Source organism: Sapajus apella, unplaced genomic scaffold, assembly GCF_009761245.1.
Source record: "Sapajus apella isolate SASKATOON/1434 unplaced genomic scaffold, GSC_monkey_1.0 scaffold3, whole genome shotgun sequence".
Classification (NCBI taxonomy): Eukaryota; Metazoa; Chordata; class Mammalia; order Primates; family Cebidae; genus Sapajus; species Sapajus apella.
Window position 1 is genome coordinate 28,859,645 of NW_022436943.1, and position 18,953 is coordinate 28,878,597.

Here is an 18,953-nt window from a genome sequence, read left to right on the forward strand (position 1 = left end):
GAACTCAGAAGAAACCAACCCTGCTGACACCCGGATCTCAGAATTCTAGCCTGCAAAATCGTGAGAAAATAAATTTACGTCGTTTAAGTTACCCAGTGTGGGACATTTTGTTATGGTAGCCCTAGCAAACTAATACATACTTCTAAATATGTATCTGAAATTCAGAAGGAAAAAAAAAGATTAAAAAATGTAAAACATCTTTACTGCTTTCTTTTTTCAAACAGGAATTTACTTATAGGTATTATCAATGCTCAAGAAGAGCATAATAGTCTAATTACAAGCTACAGCTAAAAACAAGTATTATCTAACGCTTGATGAGTTGACACAAAGTTCAGAACATAGTACTGGATCTGTCCAAATTTCCAAATTTTCATAATTTCTCAATATTCTGTATTAATCTGCATAACTCAGCAAATCTGCATTTGCATGTGATCAATGTACATTATAAAATCACACACGGTAAGAAAATGGATTCAAAGGGTAAGAAAGACCCACTTAGATTTTAATGTGACAGAGCACCAAAAGCTCAATGATATGGTTTCAGACTCCACATTGCAACTAACCTTAAAAAAACTACCTTTTTCTGAATTTTGGTATAGTATCACAGAAGAATATTCACAATTATCTGAAAAAGGCTATTAAAATATTCCTCTCTTTTCCAATTACACATCACTGTGAGGCTGGTCTGTCTTCTAGCATGTCAAACAAAGCATGATGTTGCAAAAGACGGAATGCAGAAACAGATATGAGAATCTATCTTTTTTTAAGCCAATCATTACTTTACAAAATTATAAAACAATGCTGTTCTTATTGATGTTTTTTGAAAAATATATTTTTCATAAAACTATATTACATATTGATGATAACATGCAATAGGTTACTGTTATTTTTAATTGAACTGAGTTTTAAAACAAATTCTCAGTGTTAATTTCAAATATAGTAAATATCGGTTGCTGTAGCCCATATAAACAAAAACTCTTTGAAGTCCTTGTTATAGACTGAATTGTGTGCCCCCTCAAAGCCCATATGTGGAAGTCCTAACTCCCAATGTGACTGTATTTGGAGATACAGCCTTTAAGGAGGTAAATGAGGTTAAATGAGGTCATAAGGATGGGGCCCTAATACAATAGGACTGATGTTCTTATAAGAGGAGGTAGAAGAAGCCTCTTCTTGCTTTCTCTGAGCACTCATAGAAAAAAGGCCATGTGAAGACACAATGAGAAGGTGGACATCTACAGGCCAGGAAAGAGGTCTCACCAGAACCTGCCGGCACTTTGATCTTGGACTTCCAAAACTGTGAGAAAATTGATGTCTGTTATTTAAGCCATCCACTTATTTTGGTTATTCTGTTGTAGCAGTAGAAGTTAGACTAAAACAGGCCTCAGTAGTTTTTAAAAGTTTGTAACGTGTCCTGAGACCAAAACTTTTGAAAACTACTGAATTAAATAGTAACCATTTGGTTGTATAAATTAAAATGTTTGTAAACAAATGTACTTTATAGTTACAACTTGGAAAAGTAATTATAATTCTCATTAACTATCTGAAATGCAAAGAAAAAGGAAGAAGGTGATCTTTAAAATAACCTTATTGCTATTTGATACATATAATTATATACCATTTGAGAACATATTTAAAAAGTGAAAGGTGAAAAAAACTAATTCAGGCACTGAAACATTTGCTTTACATTTTCAAGAAACTAGGCTTGTTTATGTGTTTGACTAGCTCATACTAACCTTTAGAGTATTTGTTAAATCTATTAACCTTCTGAATACAAAGTCAGATATAAAACAAAAGAGCAAACCTTTGGTTTTGCTTCATGTGAGGAAAAAGAACCAATCAAATTACAAAATGACACAAAGAAGTCAATCAACGGGTTGATAAATACATTAAGTACAGTTTTTAACCACACAAAACTTATCAATATAAGGAAATAATAAGTGAACAGTAAGAAAATGTATTTCAATACATGCAAAAATAATTATTTTAGTTCTCCTAGTTACTGTGGTTGACATATCAAAAATAGTAACAGAGCTGTGAAACTCAACTAAGAATAAAAATTTTAGTAGTTAGAAGTCTTTAAGTAATTATAAAGTTATAAAGTAATTATAAGTTACATAAGCCTAGATGAGTATAAAAAATACATTTGCCTCAACGATGAATTTCTGAGCTTTATGAACAACAGTATTATTGAGTTGCTTTTAACAGCAAATAAACTGTGTGCTCAAATACAATAGTTTCATGTAGAATAGTACTATAATCTAAAAATCAAGCAAAAAGCTTAATTTCTAAGGCTCTAATCCTAGGGAGAGCATTCAAAATCACATTTCAATAAATTTCATTTCACATAACTTTGTATGGAAAGAAAATACTAATTCAACTTGAGCTAACTTTTCTCTAGGTTCAATGTTTGTATGAAAAAATAATTATGCAGTCTGTTTGGAAAAGTATAATCAATCCATGGGCATGCAAGTATCAGTTTTATCTTATAAGAATTTCTCCATGTTCCAGTTACTTCATTCCTTATTACATGCTGCAAAAAGCAGTAATAATTTTTATAGCCAAATATCGCTTCGTAAGATACCAGGTGGCTTTCAATATTTACCATATAAGTCATGCGTGAAATTTAAACATTACAAAAAATGACTTACCAGTTGACACTCCTGAAATATGCACATTTTCAGAATGTTCTGCAAGAGCACCATTTCCTAAAATTAAACATAATGAATAAACTAATATCCAAGATAAAATTTATAAAATTTTTTCAGATCCTCCCTTTAAGAGAAACAACTACAGAGAGCTACGTTTAATACTGAGAAACTAAAGTTAAAGTTTCTTATAAACTTCTTAGTATTGTTTCTTCAAAACAATACTAAGAAGCTCAAAATCATAATAATAAAGAAAACAAACATTTTGGAAATCTCAACAATGTAGTGTTATATATCAAGGTCAAATATATAGATCTGATCAACACCAGTAAGAATATTATATCAATTAGTAATCCAAAGGGAAGTCAGTACTACTACAAGAAAAAAGAGAACACAGCTTGTTAAAAATAGCATTCCCCTAAAAGCATGTCCAAATCAGCCACAAGACGGTGTAATTTCTGTTAGGGCCATACATGTTGGTACTTAAAAAAAAAAAATCTTGCATTTCCCTCAAATTGGTGTAAACAATGTCTCTTCAGGTATTTGTCTTAAAATTTTGTATTTTATACATCATAAGTTCTAAAGGTTTCTCTCTCTACCCATTAGTTGGATCTGGCATCATAACAGCTCAGAAATTGAGCACAGACAGAAAGAGTTCTCCTTGGAGTCAGGCAAGGAAGAAAGCTAGTTGGAAAAAGCTTAGCAGGCAAAAGCAGAATATTCTTTCATGGTTGGGAGTGGAGAAAATAGAAAATACTGTAATTAACAACTATCACACGTGGTATGATTGCCTGAATATTGTATAGCACCTCCCCATCCCAATGCACTAAGCCGTAGGAGAACAGAATCTGTATTGATTTGGCTCCCCCTTGTAGGCACAGTTCCTGGTACAGAGGAGGCACACAAATAGCTGATAGATGAATAAATGAAGGTTGCTCTGATGATTAAAATGAAATCATGCCCATTAAGCACTTGATACAGTGCCTGGCACGTAGCATTGAACAGGTGTTGCTTTTTGTAACTGTGCAAAGTATATTATTACTATAAGAAAAAATAATAGTGATAAAACAATATTTTTGGTTCAACTACAACTATATCCTTCAAAATGAAAAGATACGTTATGTTTCCCTCAATTAAGAATGAAACAGTGGAAATGATGAGATAGGTGGGAAGGCCATATTAACAAATAAATGATTACATTAAGCACTGTGCATTGATACCACAAAAGGAACTTCTTTTTCTTATTTATTGTTAAAGGTCATATATATAAAATTGAAATGACTAGAAAGACTGTACCCGTTTCTTTAACACACACAACTTATAAAAACAGGCAGCAGAAACAAAACATGAAACCGATTCAATACAACGCCTAACAAGGTTTGCCAAAGGTCTTTATAAACTACCTAAATCCTTGTCATTCACAAGTAGACTAGCAATACTGGCCACTGTGGGAGTGTGTTAGAAATGCAGACTCAGGCTCATTCCAGATTACAGAATCTGAATTTGCATTTTAACAAGATCCTTCTGCACACTCAGTGATCTATATGAACACTAAAGTTTGAGAAGCACTGGCAAGGTTTTGGCTTAAATCTTCTACTTCTATATTATATACAGCTACAAATTATAGCTATGTAATCTGTGATGCTAAAGTTTCCAATATCTATAAGACTGCATATTATGCTCAGGAGAGTTTTAATATAAGATTTTATTTTTTAAAAAAAGAGACAGGGTCTGACTATGCTGCCCAGGCTGGACTAGAACTCCTGGGCTCAAGCAATCCTCCCATCTTAGCCTCCTGAGCAGCTGGGGCTACAGGAGTGTACTACCACACCCAGTTTAGATATATTTTAAACATGAAATCTTTTTTCCAGTTTGGTAACAGAGGAAAAATAGAAGGCAAAAAAGCAGCATAATGTAATATTGAAGACTGTGAATTCTGAGCTAGGTTGCCAGGATCCTAAAACCAGTTCCATTACTTACTTGGTGTGCAATTTAGGGCAAGTTACCTAACCTCTCTGTCTCTCAATTTCATCTTTTAAAATGGAGATAATACCTACCTTATAGGGCTTAGTGAAATTCTTTATAATAATTAAAAAAAAAATCAAAAACTATTATCAACATGCACATGAATAAACTGATATAGCCTTATCATAAAATATTCAATAAATTGAAATAATTTTATATGTACTAACTTGGATATACAAATCAAAAATGTTTCAGATGAACAGTAAAGTATGATTTAATTTTAACTTTAAAATTATGTATGTATAGTTTATAATATGCAGATGTTAAACATGTCACATGTATGTCTATGCATTTATATAAACACTGATGAGCCTCCACAAACTGTGGAGGAAAACCTCTGGAACTGGAATTGGAGAGGAAGATTTGTATTGTATACTTGAGCATTGACCAAATATATTACAAACAGGCACAGATTTCTTTAAAAATTTTACTTATATTACAAAAAGAAGAGAAACAGGTGAACAGAATATAGCTCATTCCCATCGTTCTGGATAAACAGAAATCTGATAAATACCATGCTAATTATAAAGTATTAAAATTTCATTAAAGTATCAATGATTTTAAAAACTGGTAACACTTTAAAACAGAAAACATGATACTGCTAATTAATTTCCCATACATTTACTCTAACTTAAAAACAATCCTATTTAGAAGGTAAAAATAAAATTTATAATTTCTGTTAATATCAAAGTAATGTTTCTGCTTCTGAACATCACTTGAAGAAGTGTGCTACTTAATTTATGTGTACTGCCATTCTAAAAATATTTTTACAAAGATGTCACTTTCAATTATTTCTAGGTTACCAGTAGACAGCCCAAAGAAAATTGCTTTGCTAATAACAAAGCAAATTATATTCTCCCTAATGTCCCTCTCCCAATCCCCAAGAAAAGAAAATTTCATATGTATGAATATGAACACCCACCACCAACCTTACTGTGACTACAGTGTTCAAATGCAGCCATTTCAGATATTTTTTCAGAAGTCACCATTTAGAGGTAGCAAATGCTGAAAAAAAAACATGGTCTGATAAAACATTACTTAACTACACATTAGCAGCTAATTATTTAATGAACCAGTTAAGTAGATAACCCCTAACAAAGTTTTTTCAAGTAAGAAAAAGTTTATCATCTAAATCAGAAAATAGTTTGTTATGACAATATTTTGGTCACACTAATTAAATACCAATAAGTAATCAATCATCCCCACTTATTGCTTCCTGTAGTTTTGACTGCAATATGAGAGAGAATCAAACTAAAATAGATGCTGTTTTAGGAAAGAAACTACACAACAGTGATAGGGAGTTTGATTTCTAGATTCAGACTTAGGTAATAAAACCCCAGTTCTAATATTTATATAGTCATGAACTGTAAATGACTTCTAAAATTCAGTTTGCTCACTTATATAATGGAGATATTATCGTAAGAGAATGTCTAAATTTATTGTCTCTGTATCCCTGTTGCTTTATTATCTTTCTGTCTTCTCTTATATATTACTGTCCTTTTTATTTAAGAACTAAAGTTCTTAAAGTATAGCTAATAAATACACCTAAGATTTGATATATATGTACCAGCCAAATCGTAAGTGCCTTACAAGTGTTCACCCAGCTAATCCTTAAAACAACAGCTCATTTTACAAATGAGAAAACCAAAGCTTCTGGCAGTTTGGTAATTTTTTTTCAAAGAGCTCATAATTAATGGATTGAACATTCAAATACAGTCATTAAAAAGTCTGTATTCCTCACTTCTTAAAAAGAATTCAGGTTCAATACTAATTCCTACAACATTAAAGTCTGTGTTCCTTACTTTTTTTTAAAGGATTCAGACATGAATATATTTCTTATAAAAGAAATAGTGCTTAGCTCTCAAAACTAAAATCTACCTGCTACAGCATTCCAATTTGTAAGAAAAACATTGGTTTAAAAGTTAAATGACTGGCAGCTACAAGAAACGAAAATGCTCAGCATACTACAATTTGCTTTCTACTGCTCAGTGAGAGTAGTTATCAAACATAAATACATATATACACACACAAACCAAAAAAGCAAAGATGGTTTCTATTTTATTGTACTTAAGGAAAAAGTTCATAATCCCAATAGGGCTTGCCAAGCTCTCCACAGTCGGATTCTTCCTAACTACTTCTAAAGCTTTAGCTCTTAGGATCCACTTTCCCATTCTATCTCTTCTTTACAGTAATAATGGATGTCTTTTCGAAAACTATCGACTGTCTTTCTTGCCCTCAGATTTTCATTAAACATTATTTCTTTCGGGAGGTATCTCTTGATTCTCCCATACTAGGTTAGGTCATTCTGTTATAGATTCCTTTAGTATCCAACACTGTCACTTTTCGAAAATTTATTATATATGTTTTATCTGTGTAATGCCTATATTCCTTATTAGATAGTAATCTTGGGCTGGAGGGGGGGTGTATTCTGATGGGACACAGCAGGGTTTTGTTTTGCAACCCCAGGGACTAGCACAGAACATAAAACATAGCAGGGAATACTTAGTCCATATAAGTAAGAGGCATGCAGAGTACCTGTTCCCAAAGAGGTGATAATCTGTTGATAAAATAAATGAAAACAAACAGAAGCAAGCAACATAAAACAAAATATAATCAGCAAGCTTCCTATTCATGCGGAAAGCTTAGAGGCTTTTCTACTAAAAAATAGGGACGTGGATAGGAGTAGCCACTATAGTTACTAATATTAGTCCAATTAGACAAGAATTGCTTTTTTTTTAAAAAAAAAAGTAAAACTGTGTCTATGTTTATATAGATAGGATTTTATATCTACTTGGAAAACCCAAGACAGTCAATAGAAAAATAATCAGAACAGGAAAATTTAGTAAAGGTGTAGGATATGAAATAAGCATACAGAAATCAAATGCCTTCATAAATACAAACGATAGCTATTTGGAATCACAGCAGAAAACCCCATTTTCAGCTGCAACAAAAAAAGATTAAAAGAAAAAACCTCATAAAACTGCTGCTGGTCATAAAAGAGGAATTAGTAACAGATCAGCAACTCTGCTGTGAACAATTAAAAAAATGGAGAAAAATATGTTTAAAAATTTCAGACACTAGACAACAGGCAGTGTAAGATTGTGATCCCTGAGAAAAGGGAAACAAATAGAGGTGAGCCCTATTACTGCCCTTTCTGCCTGCATATTGAGGGAGAACCCAAGCAAAGCAGGGAGATCTTTCAAAGCCAAGGAGACAGAGATGAGAGCTTAGAGGGGCTCAGGCAACAGAAACATTAAGAGAACCAGTGTGTTTTTAAAAACAACCACAACAATGAAACACACACACACACACACACACACACACACACACACACACACACTTCAAAATTTTCATCACAGTCCTAGTCTTAGGCTGAAATAAGCTGCACATGTATAAGGTGATACCGTATAAGAACAGGCAAAGAACTACTAATGAAAGCTTAAATAAACACTACCATCCCACAAATCTGCAAGATGCTAAAGTCTGACCAGCAAGAGAGAACTCCAAAGTGGAAAGATCCTGATAAACACATGGGTATTACAAGACCAGGAAGTCCACCCACACCTTAAGAGTAGGGCTAATGTAACTGCCAAGTAAAAGCTACTATGCAATTGTCCTAGCAAAGCTTTAAAACAAGCTTCAACTGGAACTCTCAAAAATTGCCAGTGGGAATATAAAATAGTACAACCACTTTGGAAAACAGTTCTTTCGAGATGAATATATACTTACATGACCTAACAATTCCACACCTAGGTAAGGTTAATGAAAACATATCAAAAAGACAAAAAGATATTCCAAAAACATACGGAGTAAAAGAAGAAACACAAAAGAATTCATTCTGCATGATTCTATTACATAAAGTTCTAAAACAGGAAAAACTAATCTATAGTGACAGAGAGATCAGTGGTTGCCTGATCTGCGTGTTATTTCTTCAGGCTGTGTGCTGGCTTCCTCAACAGCCTGACAAAATAACTGCAGCACCTCAAGGAACCACTCCCAAGGGAAGACAGAGTATTTGTATCCCACCACTTGCAACCAAAAGCCTTGATATTCATTCTATTTAGAACAGCCTGGGTCACATACCCACCCCTGTCAAGGAAAACAAAATGGAATATGATGATTGGCATAGGCCTAGGAGTGAGATGCTGAATTACATTTTCTGAAGCATATAAGGGCATTGTTAAAAAGAGAAAAAGGATAACTGGGTGGTAGGCAACCAACAAATAACTACTATAGCATTTTTCCCTTCAAATAAAATCCAATGCCTTATCCTTGCACTCAGGATCTACATAATACAGGCTCCAAATATATGTCTCAATTTTAATTTCCCATACTCCTTGTGCACCAAACACATTAGTCTTCTGCCCTGTTTAAAAAACAAAAACAAACACAACCACCACAACTCACAAGCACAAAAATCCTCTTCTCTCTATATCTTCACTGATCAAATTTTTAGAGAAATTTCAAAGCTTAATTAAATGTTAACTCAGCCATAAAGCTTCTGGAGATCACCCCAACCAGACGTAACTTAAACTCCTATGGTCAAGATTTCACATCCTTTAATGAATGAATGGATTCAGGCATTGACTATCAATAACTACTAACATCAGAAAAAAAAAAAAAAAAAAAAAAAGACGACGAGGCATCAGACATCATGGGCCTCCTAATGGAGAAACCTGAATTTGAGCAAGCCTCTATCTAAAGCAGCACTGTCTAACAGAACTTCCCATATGACGGAACTGTTCTATCAAGGCACTGCCCAATATGGTAGTCATTAGGCACATGTAACTATTAATCATTTAAAGTGAGCCTCGTGTACCTTAGCTACTAAATTTTTATTTTGTTTTAAAGGTTTAAATTTAATTTAACCTTAAATTTAAAATAGCTCCTGTGGCTGATCGCTACTGTATTAGGCTTTATAGCTCTAAATCCATTTACAAGTTTACTGAAAAGGCAAAGGACAGAGGATCATTTTAAATCATATTATACAGGAACACTCAGCAAACTCCAGCATAAAAACTCTAAATTGTTTCAAAAAATAAATTGCAAATTTTTTTAAAAAAAAGAAAGTTGTGAAGGAAGTCTGTAGATTGAAAAAGGCTTAAAGGAAGTATCGAATAATTACAAAATGTGGACCTCATTTAGATTCTGATTTATAAACACTTAAGACATTCATGAGACAACTGTAAACATGAACCAAACTGGTTTTATCAAATTGGGAAAAATTAATAATCATTCCTGAAATAATGGCATGGCACTTATGTTGATTTAAAAAGAAAGCATACTAGCTCTTTTAGCACACAAAAATATTAGTGGATGAAATGATGTCTGGTATTTCTTCAAAATATGAGGAAGAATTTATTAGGCTAGTAAGGAGGCAGATTGGCTCTGGGTTAATAAATGTTGTTGGGGTCTATGTACTGGGTACATAAGGGTTCATTACCATATCTATTTTCACAAATAATTGAAATTATCCATAAGAAATTTTTAAAACAAAAAAACCCTTTGATAGCATATTATACAACACAAAATATTCTGGATTTGAGATTTGTGCAAATGACTTATAAATCTTAAAACATGTAGGTGTCTTCAGATCAGGGTTAGCATCATAAGCATTGTTTTATTTGCTCAGTATCTTAATTTAGTATCACGTGCAAATTATGCAAAATAAATATTTCCAATTATTATAGTTTTAAATTTCTTATTTAGTTTTATGGTAAGACAGCATTGTAAGGAATCTTATAGATAATTCATGTCAAGTTATGCGAGAAGATAAAAAAAAAAAAAATGAGGGTGGAGGGCTCAAAGCCTAGGTCCTAGAATCCTCAAATCTGATATGCTGCAGCCTAATCATCACTTTTTACTTGTGAAGATATATATACAAAAAACAAAGCCACACAAATATATATTTGTCTTTTATGACCTGTAAGGCGAAACCCTGATATCATTTACCAAAAAGGCAGGCTTAATAGTGGAGGCCTCATTTTGCCTGTGTTACATATCGGCAGGCCTAACATCTAGAACTTTCTCATTGAATGTGAACATTCTCAGTGAATTTTGAGAATAGGTAAGGGTGGGCGCCCTAATCCAAGAAGGCTAGTTCCTCTTATAAAAAGAAGAGCCACCAGAGATCTGTCTACACGTTATGTGAGGACACAGTAAGAGAAGAGGCCATGTGAGGACGCAGTAAGGAGGACATTGCATGCCAGAAAAAGAGGCCATACCAGAAACCAACCCTGTTAACACCTAAATCCCGGACTTCTAGCTTCCAGAACTGTGAGAAAATAAATTTCTGCTGTTTAAGCCACCCTGACTGCGATATTTTGTTATAGTACTCCAAACAGACTTATATACCCACTTTCCCCATGTAGGGCTACATGGGGAATCCCTTTCAAGTGTATGAAGAAGTCAGTATATTCTTCTAAAGAAAGGTTCCATAATGTGTAACAAGTACCTATAATGAGATGTTTAATTTTGTAAAAAAGGTTAAGAAATCACTGAAAAATAAGATATTTTCCTGATTGATTTAATTACCGGTATCCTCAAAGCATTATTTCTATAATTTTTTAAATTGTGATGCCATCCATTATGTATTTATATGAACTAGCCTTGAACCTATTTGCCACTTAATAAAATAATAATGATTATTTATAACATTACTTTTAATGAAAATACATACATTATAATTTTTAAACCACATTCTCAATGGACATTTGGGAATTCAGTATTTTTATATGTTTAGACTTCCTATAGTACTATGTTAGTAAGATTTTTATGTTTGAAATGTCTTAAAAATAAGGATATAATGACAGTGAACTACTACTGTTTAAAGTACAAATACTAAACAAACACAAGCTCCTAGTATTCAGAGAATAAATCAGATCTCTTAAAGAACACACAGAGATCTTTATGCCTCCTACTACTGAGTATCTCAGTGAGTGTTTATACAGATGAAAATCATCTTCTCTACTCTAAAACTAGCTTAAGCTACTGATAAAAGAGATCACAATATAAATTGGAAAAGCAATTTTCGGACTACTGAGTTCAAAGGTTCCTACCTATCATTGTGGTTCACAAGAATGAATATGAAAGTTTGAAATAATTCAGAACTCCAGGAACAAAAAATTACACACCTGTACTTCTTATAGTAACAGCTTTATTGAAAGATATTTTATATCACAAAATTCATCTTTTTTAAAGTGCACAACTGGTGGTTTTCAGTATGTTCAGGAGGTTGTACAACCATCACCACCAACATCTAATGCCTGAACATTTTAATCATCCCCTCAAAAAAGCATGTATCAGCATTTATTCCCCCTTTAGTGTCCCCCACCCATGCCCTAGCAATAGGTAATCTGGTTTTTCTGTCCCTATGGATTTGCCTATTCTGGTCATTTCAAATAAATAGAATCATACAATAAGTGGTCTTTTGTGTCTGGCTTCTTTCACCTAGCCTTATGTTTTCATGAGTCATCCTTGTTGTAGCATGACTCAGTACTTCATTCCTTTTTATGACTGAATAATATTCCATTATCTGAATATATCACATTTTGTTTACATATTCATTAGGTGACAGGCATTTAGGTAGTTTCTACTTTTTTGTGACTAGCCTTGCTATGAATATTTGTATACAAGTTTTTATACAGATATTTCTCTTTAGTATATATAGAGAGTAGAACAGGTGGGTCATATGGTATCCCTATATTTTCTTTTCTAAGGAACTGACAAACTGTATTCCAAATGGCAATACCATTTTACATTCCCATCAGCAACATGTAAGGGTCCATTTCTCCACATCCTTGCCAACATTTGTTATTGTCTATCTTTTTCATTTTAGCCATCCTATGGGTGTGAAGTGACACATCATTGTGGTTTTGATCTGCACTTCCCTAATGAGTAATAATGTGGCTCTTTTCATGTGCTTATTGGCCATTTATGCATATTCTTTGGAGAAATGTCCATTCAAATCCTTTGCACATTTCTTAACTGGCTGGATTGTCTTTTTGTTATTGCTGAGTTGTAAGAGTTCTTCAGACATTGTAGATATTGACCCCTTGGTTAGATACATAATTTGTAAATATTTTCTCCCATTCTATAAGCTGACTTTTCACTTTCTTGACGGTGTCCTTTGAAGCACAAGTTTTTAATTTTCAGGACAGTTAATTTACCTATTTCTTCTTTTGATGCTTGTGCTTTGGTCATAGTTTATAATTAAACAGTTGACCCCTGAACAACACAAGGGTTGGGGGCGCTAACCCCTCTGCACAGTCATAAATCTGCATATAACTTTTGATTCCCCCAAAACATAATTTCTAGTAGCCTATTGCTGACTGGAGGCCTTAACAATAACATAAACAGTTGATTAACACTTATGTTATATGTATTACGGACTGTATTCTTATAATAAAGTTAGCTAGAGAAAAGAACATGTCATTAAGAAAATCACAAGGAATAGAAAATGTATTTGCCATTCATTAAGTGGAAGTGAATTACTGTTTTCATGGTGAGTAGGCAGAGGAGGAGGAGAAGGAGGAGGAGGAAGTAGCTGAAGAGTTTATCTTGCAATCTCAAGAGTGGCAGAGGTAAAATGAAGTTAGGAAAAGTTTGTGAAAGACACATATATGTGTGTGTTCACAGAATACACACAAATACACACACACCCCCACACCCCTAAAGCATGCACAAACATACTGCCCCCTAAAGCATGAACAAACATACTGAGTGCTGTTACTCAGGTATTTTATTCTCACTTAAGGAACTAAACTTTTATATACTTACATACTTAACTACAAGCATACCTCTTTTTATTGCTCTTTGCTTTATGATACTTTGCAGATACAGTGTTTTTTGTTTGTTTTGTTTACAAATTGGAAGTTTGTGGCATCACTACATGGAGCAAGTCTGTCAGTACCATTTTTTCAAGATAATGTGCTTCTTTTAGGTCTCCGTGTTACAGTTTGGCAATTCTTACAGTATTTAAAACTTCTTCATTATTATAATATTTGTCATGGTGATCTATGATTAGAGATCTCTGATGTTACGATTGTAATTGCTGTGAGGTGCTATGAACTGTGCCTATAAAAGAGGGTAAACTAACTAATGAATGTTGTATGTGTTCTGATTGTTCTATCAACAAGCTGTTTCTCCATTTCTCTCCCTCTCCTCAGGCCTCCCTCTTTCCCGACACACAATATTGAAATTAGGCCAATTAACAACCTTATAATGATCTCTAAGTGTTCAAGTGAAAAAAGCACTCACACACGTCTCACTTTAATCAAAAGCTATAAATGGACCACATCCGGTGGCTCACACCTGTAATCCCGGCACTTTGGGAGGCCAAGGTGGACAGGAGTTCAAGATCAGCCTGGCCAACATAGTGAAACCTCATCTTTAAAAATACAAAAATCAGCTGGGCATGGTGATGCATGCCTGTAATCCCAGCTACTGGGAGGCTGAGGCTATAGTCACCTGAACCCGGGAGGCAGAGGTTGCAGTGAGCCAAGATCTCGTCACTGCACTCAAGCCTAGGTGACAGTGACACTCTATCTCAAAAAAAAAAAAAAAAAAAAGAAAAGAAAAAAAGCTACAAATGATTAAGTTTAGTAAGGAAGGCCCTTACTAAGTAAGGAAGGCCTAGCTTTTAGCTAGGCCTCTTGCACTAAACAGTTAATCAAGATGTGTATGCAAAAGAAAAAGTTTCTGAAGGAAACTTAAAGTACTACTCCAGTGAAAACACAAATGATAAGAAAGCAAAACAACCTTATTGCTGATATGGAGAATGTTTTGATGGTCTGGAAAGATCAAACCAGCCACAACATTCCCTTAAGTCAAAGCCTAATGCAGAGCAAGGCACCACGAACACTTTAATTCTATGAAGGCTGAGAGAGGTAAGGAAGCTTCAAAAGACAAATTGAAATCTAGCAGAGGTTGGTTCATGAGGTTTAAGGACAGAAGTACTCTATGTAACATAAAAGTGCAAGATGAAGCAGCAAGTGCTGATGGAGATGATGCTGCAAGTTATCTAGAAGATCTAGCTAAGATCACTAATGAAGGTGGCTACACGCAGCAACAGATTCTTGATGTAGGTGAAACAGCCTTCTATTGGAAGAAGATGTCATCTAGGACTTTTATAGCTAAACAGAAGATGTCAATGCCTGGCTTCAAAGCTTCAAAGGACAAAATGGCTCTCCTATTACAGGCTAATCCAGCCCGTGACTTTAAGTTGAAGCTAATGATTATTTACCATTCCAAAAATCCTAGGGCCCTTAGGAATTAAGCTAAATCTACTCTGAGCAAAGCCTGGGTGATAGCACATCTGTTTACATTATTGTTTACTGAATATTTTAAGCCCACTCTTGAGAGGCACTGCTCAGGGAAAAAAAAAAAAGACTCCTTTCAAAATATTACTGTTCATTGACAATTCACCTGGTCACCCAATAGCGCTGATGGAGATGTACAAGAAATCCACTTATTTCCATGACTGTTAACACAACATCCACTCTGTTGTCCATGAATCAGGAGTAATTTCGACTTTCAAGCCCAAAGGGCTCCACAAGCCTAAAGCTGCCGTAGTGAGTTCTCTGATGGATCAGGCAAAGTAAACTGAAACCTCTGGAAAGGATTCACCATTCTAGATGTCATTAAGAACATTCATGATTCATTGGAGGTCAATGAACTGTGACCAAACAGGAGCCTGGATGGAGTTGATTCCAATCCTGATGTATGACCTTTGAGGTGTTCAAGGCTTCAGTGGAGGAAGAAACTGCAGACATGGTGGAAATTGCAACAGAACTAGAATTAGAAGTAGAGCCTGAATATGTGGCTGAACTGGTACAATCTCACGAGAAACCTTTAATGGATGAGGAGTTGCTTTTTAGGGATCAGCAAAGAAAGTAGTTTCTTCAGATAGTTTATTCCTAGGGAAAAAGCTGTGAACACTGTTGAAATGATAACAAAAAATTTAGAATATTACATAAACTTAGTTGATAAAGCAGCTGCAGGGTTTGAAAGGACTGACCCCTATATTTTGAAAGATGTTCTACTGTGGGCAAAAGGCTATCAAACAGCATCACACGCTACAGAGAAAGCTTTCATGAAAAAAGAGTCCATTGATGTGGAAAACTTCATTCCTATCTTATTTTAAGAAATTGCTACAGCTACTGCAACCTTCAACAACCACTACCCTGAGAGTCAGCAGCCATCGATACTGATGCAAGACTTTTCACCAGCAGGATTATGACTTGCTAAAGGTTCAGATGATCATTAGCATTTTTTAAGCAATAAAATATTTTTAAATTAAGGTATATATACATTTTTAGATATGTCATTGCATACTTAACAGACTACGGTATAGTATAAACATAACTTTTATACGCACTGGGAAACCCAAAAATTCACGTGACTCACTTTACTGTGGAGGTCTGGAACCAAATCATTTCTCTGAGGTATGCCTGTATATTACTTTTGCTTTTAATTTTTCTTCTTGGTTTATTAAGCTTTATAGCTTATTATTAAACAGTGGGTAATTAGCCTGTAGATTACATTGTAACATTTCTGCAAAGTAACTAAGTGGCCTGCTTTAATCATATTATGTATCAAGCACAATACCCAAATTAATAAATGCAGTACATGGTTAGTACAGTATACGAGAATAGCATACTGGACTAATAAAGGTAGTTTTTTCTTTCTTTCTTTCCCAGCAGGCAAAATCTTTCACATTGTGGGGCTTGAGATTGAGGCTCAGAGAGGACAGTAAGAGACTAGTGATAAAAATGTTAGAAACCTTTGGTATCAACCCTATTTTATTAAAAGTTGATATAAGTGGAGTACCTAGAAAAAAGAAAGGCAGTTATCTTTATAAAAACAGCTTTGTTGAGGTATAATGTATATGTAAAAATCCATCAACTTCAAGCATTTTGATAAATGCTAACAAATATGTCCAGTCATGCAACCAATACTACAATCAAGATACAGAGCATTTCCATCACCCAAAAAAGCTCCCTGATGTTCCCTTGTAATAAATCCCCTTCCCACACCTTTAAACCTGGACAACCACTAATCACAGTTAACATTTAATAAACATTACAAATTGTATGAATTTATGATGCATTATTAAATCTTCCTTCTAAAGGTATAAGAATAGATTCCATCATCCCCATGTTATTGATGAGAAAACTGACTCAGGTTTTTTCATATAATTAACTCATACAATTCTATAGCTAGTATGTGATAGAGACAGACTCAAATTGAGATTTACCCAATCCCAACATTAAAAATTGAGAGTTTTTATCTAAAAATACTGAATTTTGGGGCTTCTTTTGAAAAAATTTTAGTATCTGTGTACATAATATCTGCATACACACCTACTGAGCTGAATCTGTGGCTGACTTCTTGTAGAAGAAGCATGCCATTTTCCAGTGCCAGTGCCCACTACCTTCCCCTGTCATTCTGAGACTGATCCCAGACCCTCTTCATTCACTTGTTACCTTCCTGGTCTTTGTCAGCACTTACTTGTGACCCCTGTTGTTACTCTGTGAGACCGATTTTTTAAAATTAAAAAACAGAAAGTACACAAAACAGCCAAGTTACACATGTAGAAAAATATGTGGCAGATAAATTAATATGTGTATATGTAAACATATGTATTGATATATTACATATACGTATATATGATTAGATGATCATTAGCATTTTTTATATAAATAAGAAATAGCATTTATGCTATTTTAAGCATATTTATGCTAATAAATATGCCACATATTTATTAAGCTTTATAGCTTATTACTAAACAGTGGGTAATTAGCTTGTAGATTATGTTATAACATTTCTGCAAATTAATTAAGTGGCCTGCTTTACTCATATTATAATTCAAGCACTGTACCCAAATTGATAAATCCAGTACATGATTAGCACAGTACAGGAGAAGAGCAAATTGGACTAATAAAGGTAGTTTTTTCTACCTTCTAATGGTAAAAATGCTTCTTCCCAATGGGCAAAAAAGATTTTGCCCATTGAGAAGCAAGCAAGAAAGAAAAAACTACCTTTATTAGTCCAATATACTCTTCTCCTATACTGTGCTAACCATGTACTGGATTTAACAATTTGGGTACTGTGCTTAAATCATAATATGAGTAAAGCAGGCCACTTATTTACTTTGCAGAAATGTTATAACGTAATCTACAAGCTAACTGCCCACTGTTAAGTAACAAGCTGTAAAGCTTAACATGTGGCATATTTAAAAGCATTTATATAAACACACACATATCTATATATGTGTGTACATATATATGTTTTTAACTGCTAGCACTGTTTACCCACTCCCAAGATAGGGAGAAGGAAAAGCGGAGAAGGAAGAGCAGAGATAATTCACTCTTGTTGCTGATACATTTCTATAATGTTTGGATTTTAAAAGCATGTATTACTTCTGTAATTAATGTGTACTGAATATGCACTGGAATGCTAACTTCTGAAAAAAGACAACATAATGAAGTTCAAACTTTTCCTTATAACATTATAACAAAAACATGATTACAGGTGATGTCTTTTTTCTTAATATTATTGACAAAACAGTACAAGAACTATCATTTAATATAAATTTCCCTCTTCTACAGCAACAGGTAACTTTAAAAAATGTTCTTATATATAAGACTCAATGGTGAGAAGATGAATATGTAGACACAACGTTTCTAATCTTGGTGACATCACTAATAGCACTATGTTGTCTATGCACAGACTAACGCAAACAAATGGTGTTGATTTTTGTAATAAAAATTTTAATGTATTATACTGCAGAAAGAAAAGCCTTTAAAAGTAGAATTATAAAGAAAGCAAAATCTAACAGTTTGTTTTCAAAGTATACTTTTAACAATATTAAAAGAAATTACTAAATTGTTAAAATCAGTCAACAGTATTTGTAGATCTAAATTTTTCTTGACCTTAACTCTATTTTCTTTTCTTGCATCACACACCCTGGTATTGTCTTTTTCCCTATCTTTATTATGTATAAACGATGAGAAAGCAAGTAGTTTGTTTCTACTTCTAGTACTATTTGTGATCAGAGAACATGAAGTTATGTATGGTATTCACTGATAATAAAGGTGGTTCTCAGCCAGGCCTGGTGGCTCCTGCCTGTAATCCCAGCACTTTGGGAGGCAGAGGTGGATGGATCACCTGTGGTCGGGAGTTCAAGACCAGCCTGACCAACATGGAGAAACCCCGTCTCTACTAAAAATGCATGCCTGTAATCCCAGCTACTTGGGAGGCTGAGGCAGGAGAATCACTTGA

The 18,953-nt window shown here is 34.0% G+C and overlaps 1 protein-coding gene across 3 annotated transcripts in view; it reads right to left on the reverse strand.

The window, feature by feature from the left end:
- Nucleotides 1–18,953, reverse strand: part of LRP12 (LDL receptor related protein 12) — a 98,079-nt gene that overhangs the window by 39,312 nt on the left and 39,814 nt on the right. For 2 of the 3 annotated variants that reach the window (XM_032251548.1, XM_032251541.1), the window contains exon 2: nt 2,649–2,705. The exons of the other annotated variant lie outside the window; for it this stretch is intronic. In XM_032251548.1, coding sequence (XP_032107439.1) covers nt 2,649–2,705 — 57 coding nt within the window. The remainder of the gene's footprint in view (nt 1–2,648; nt 2,706–18,953) is intronic. 3 annotated transcript variants of the gene reach the window in all.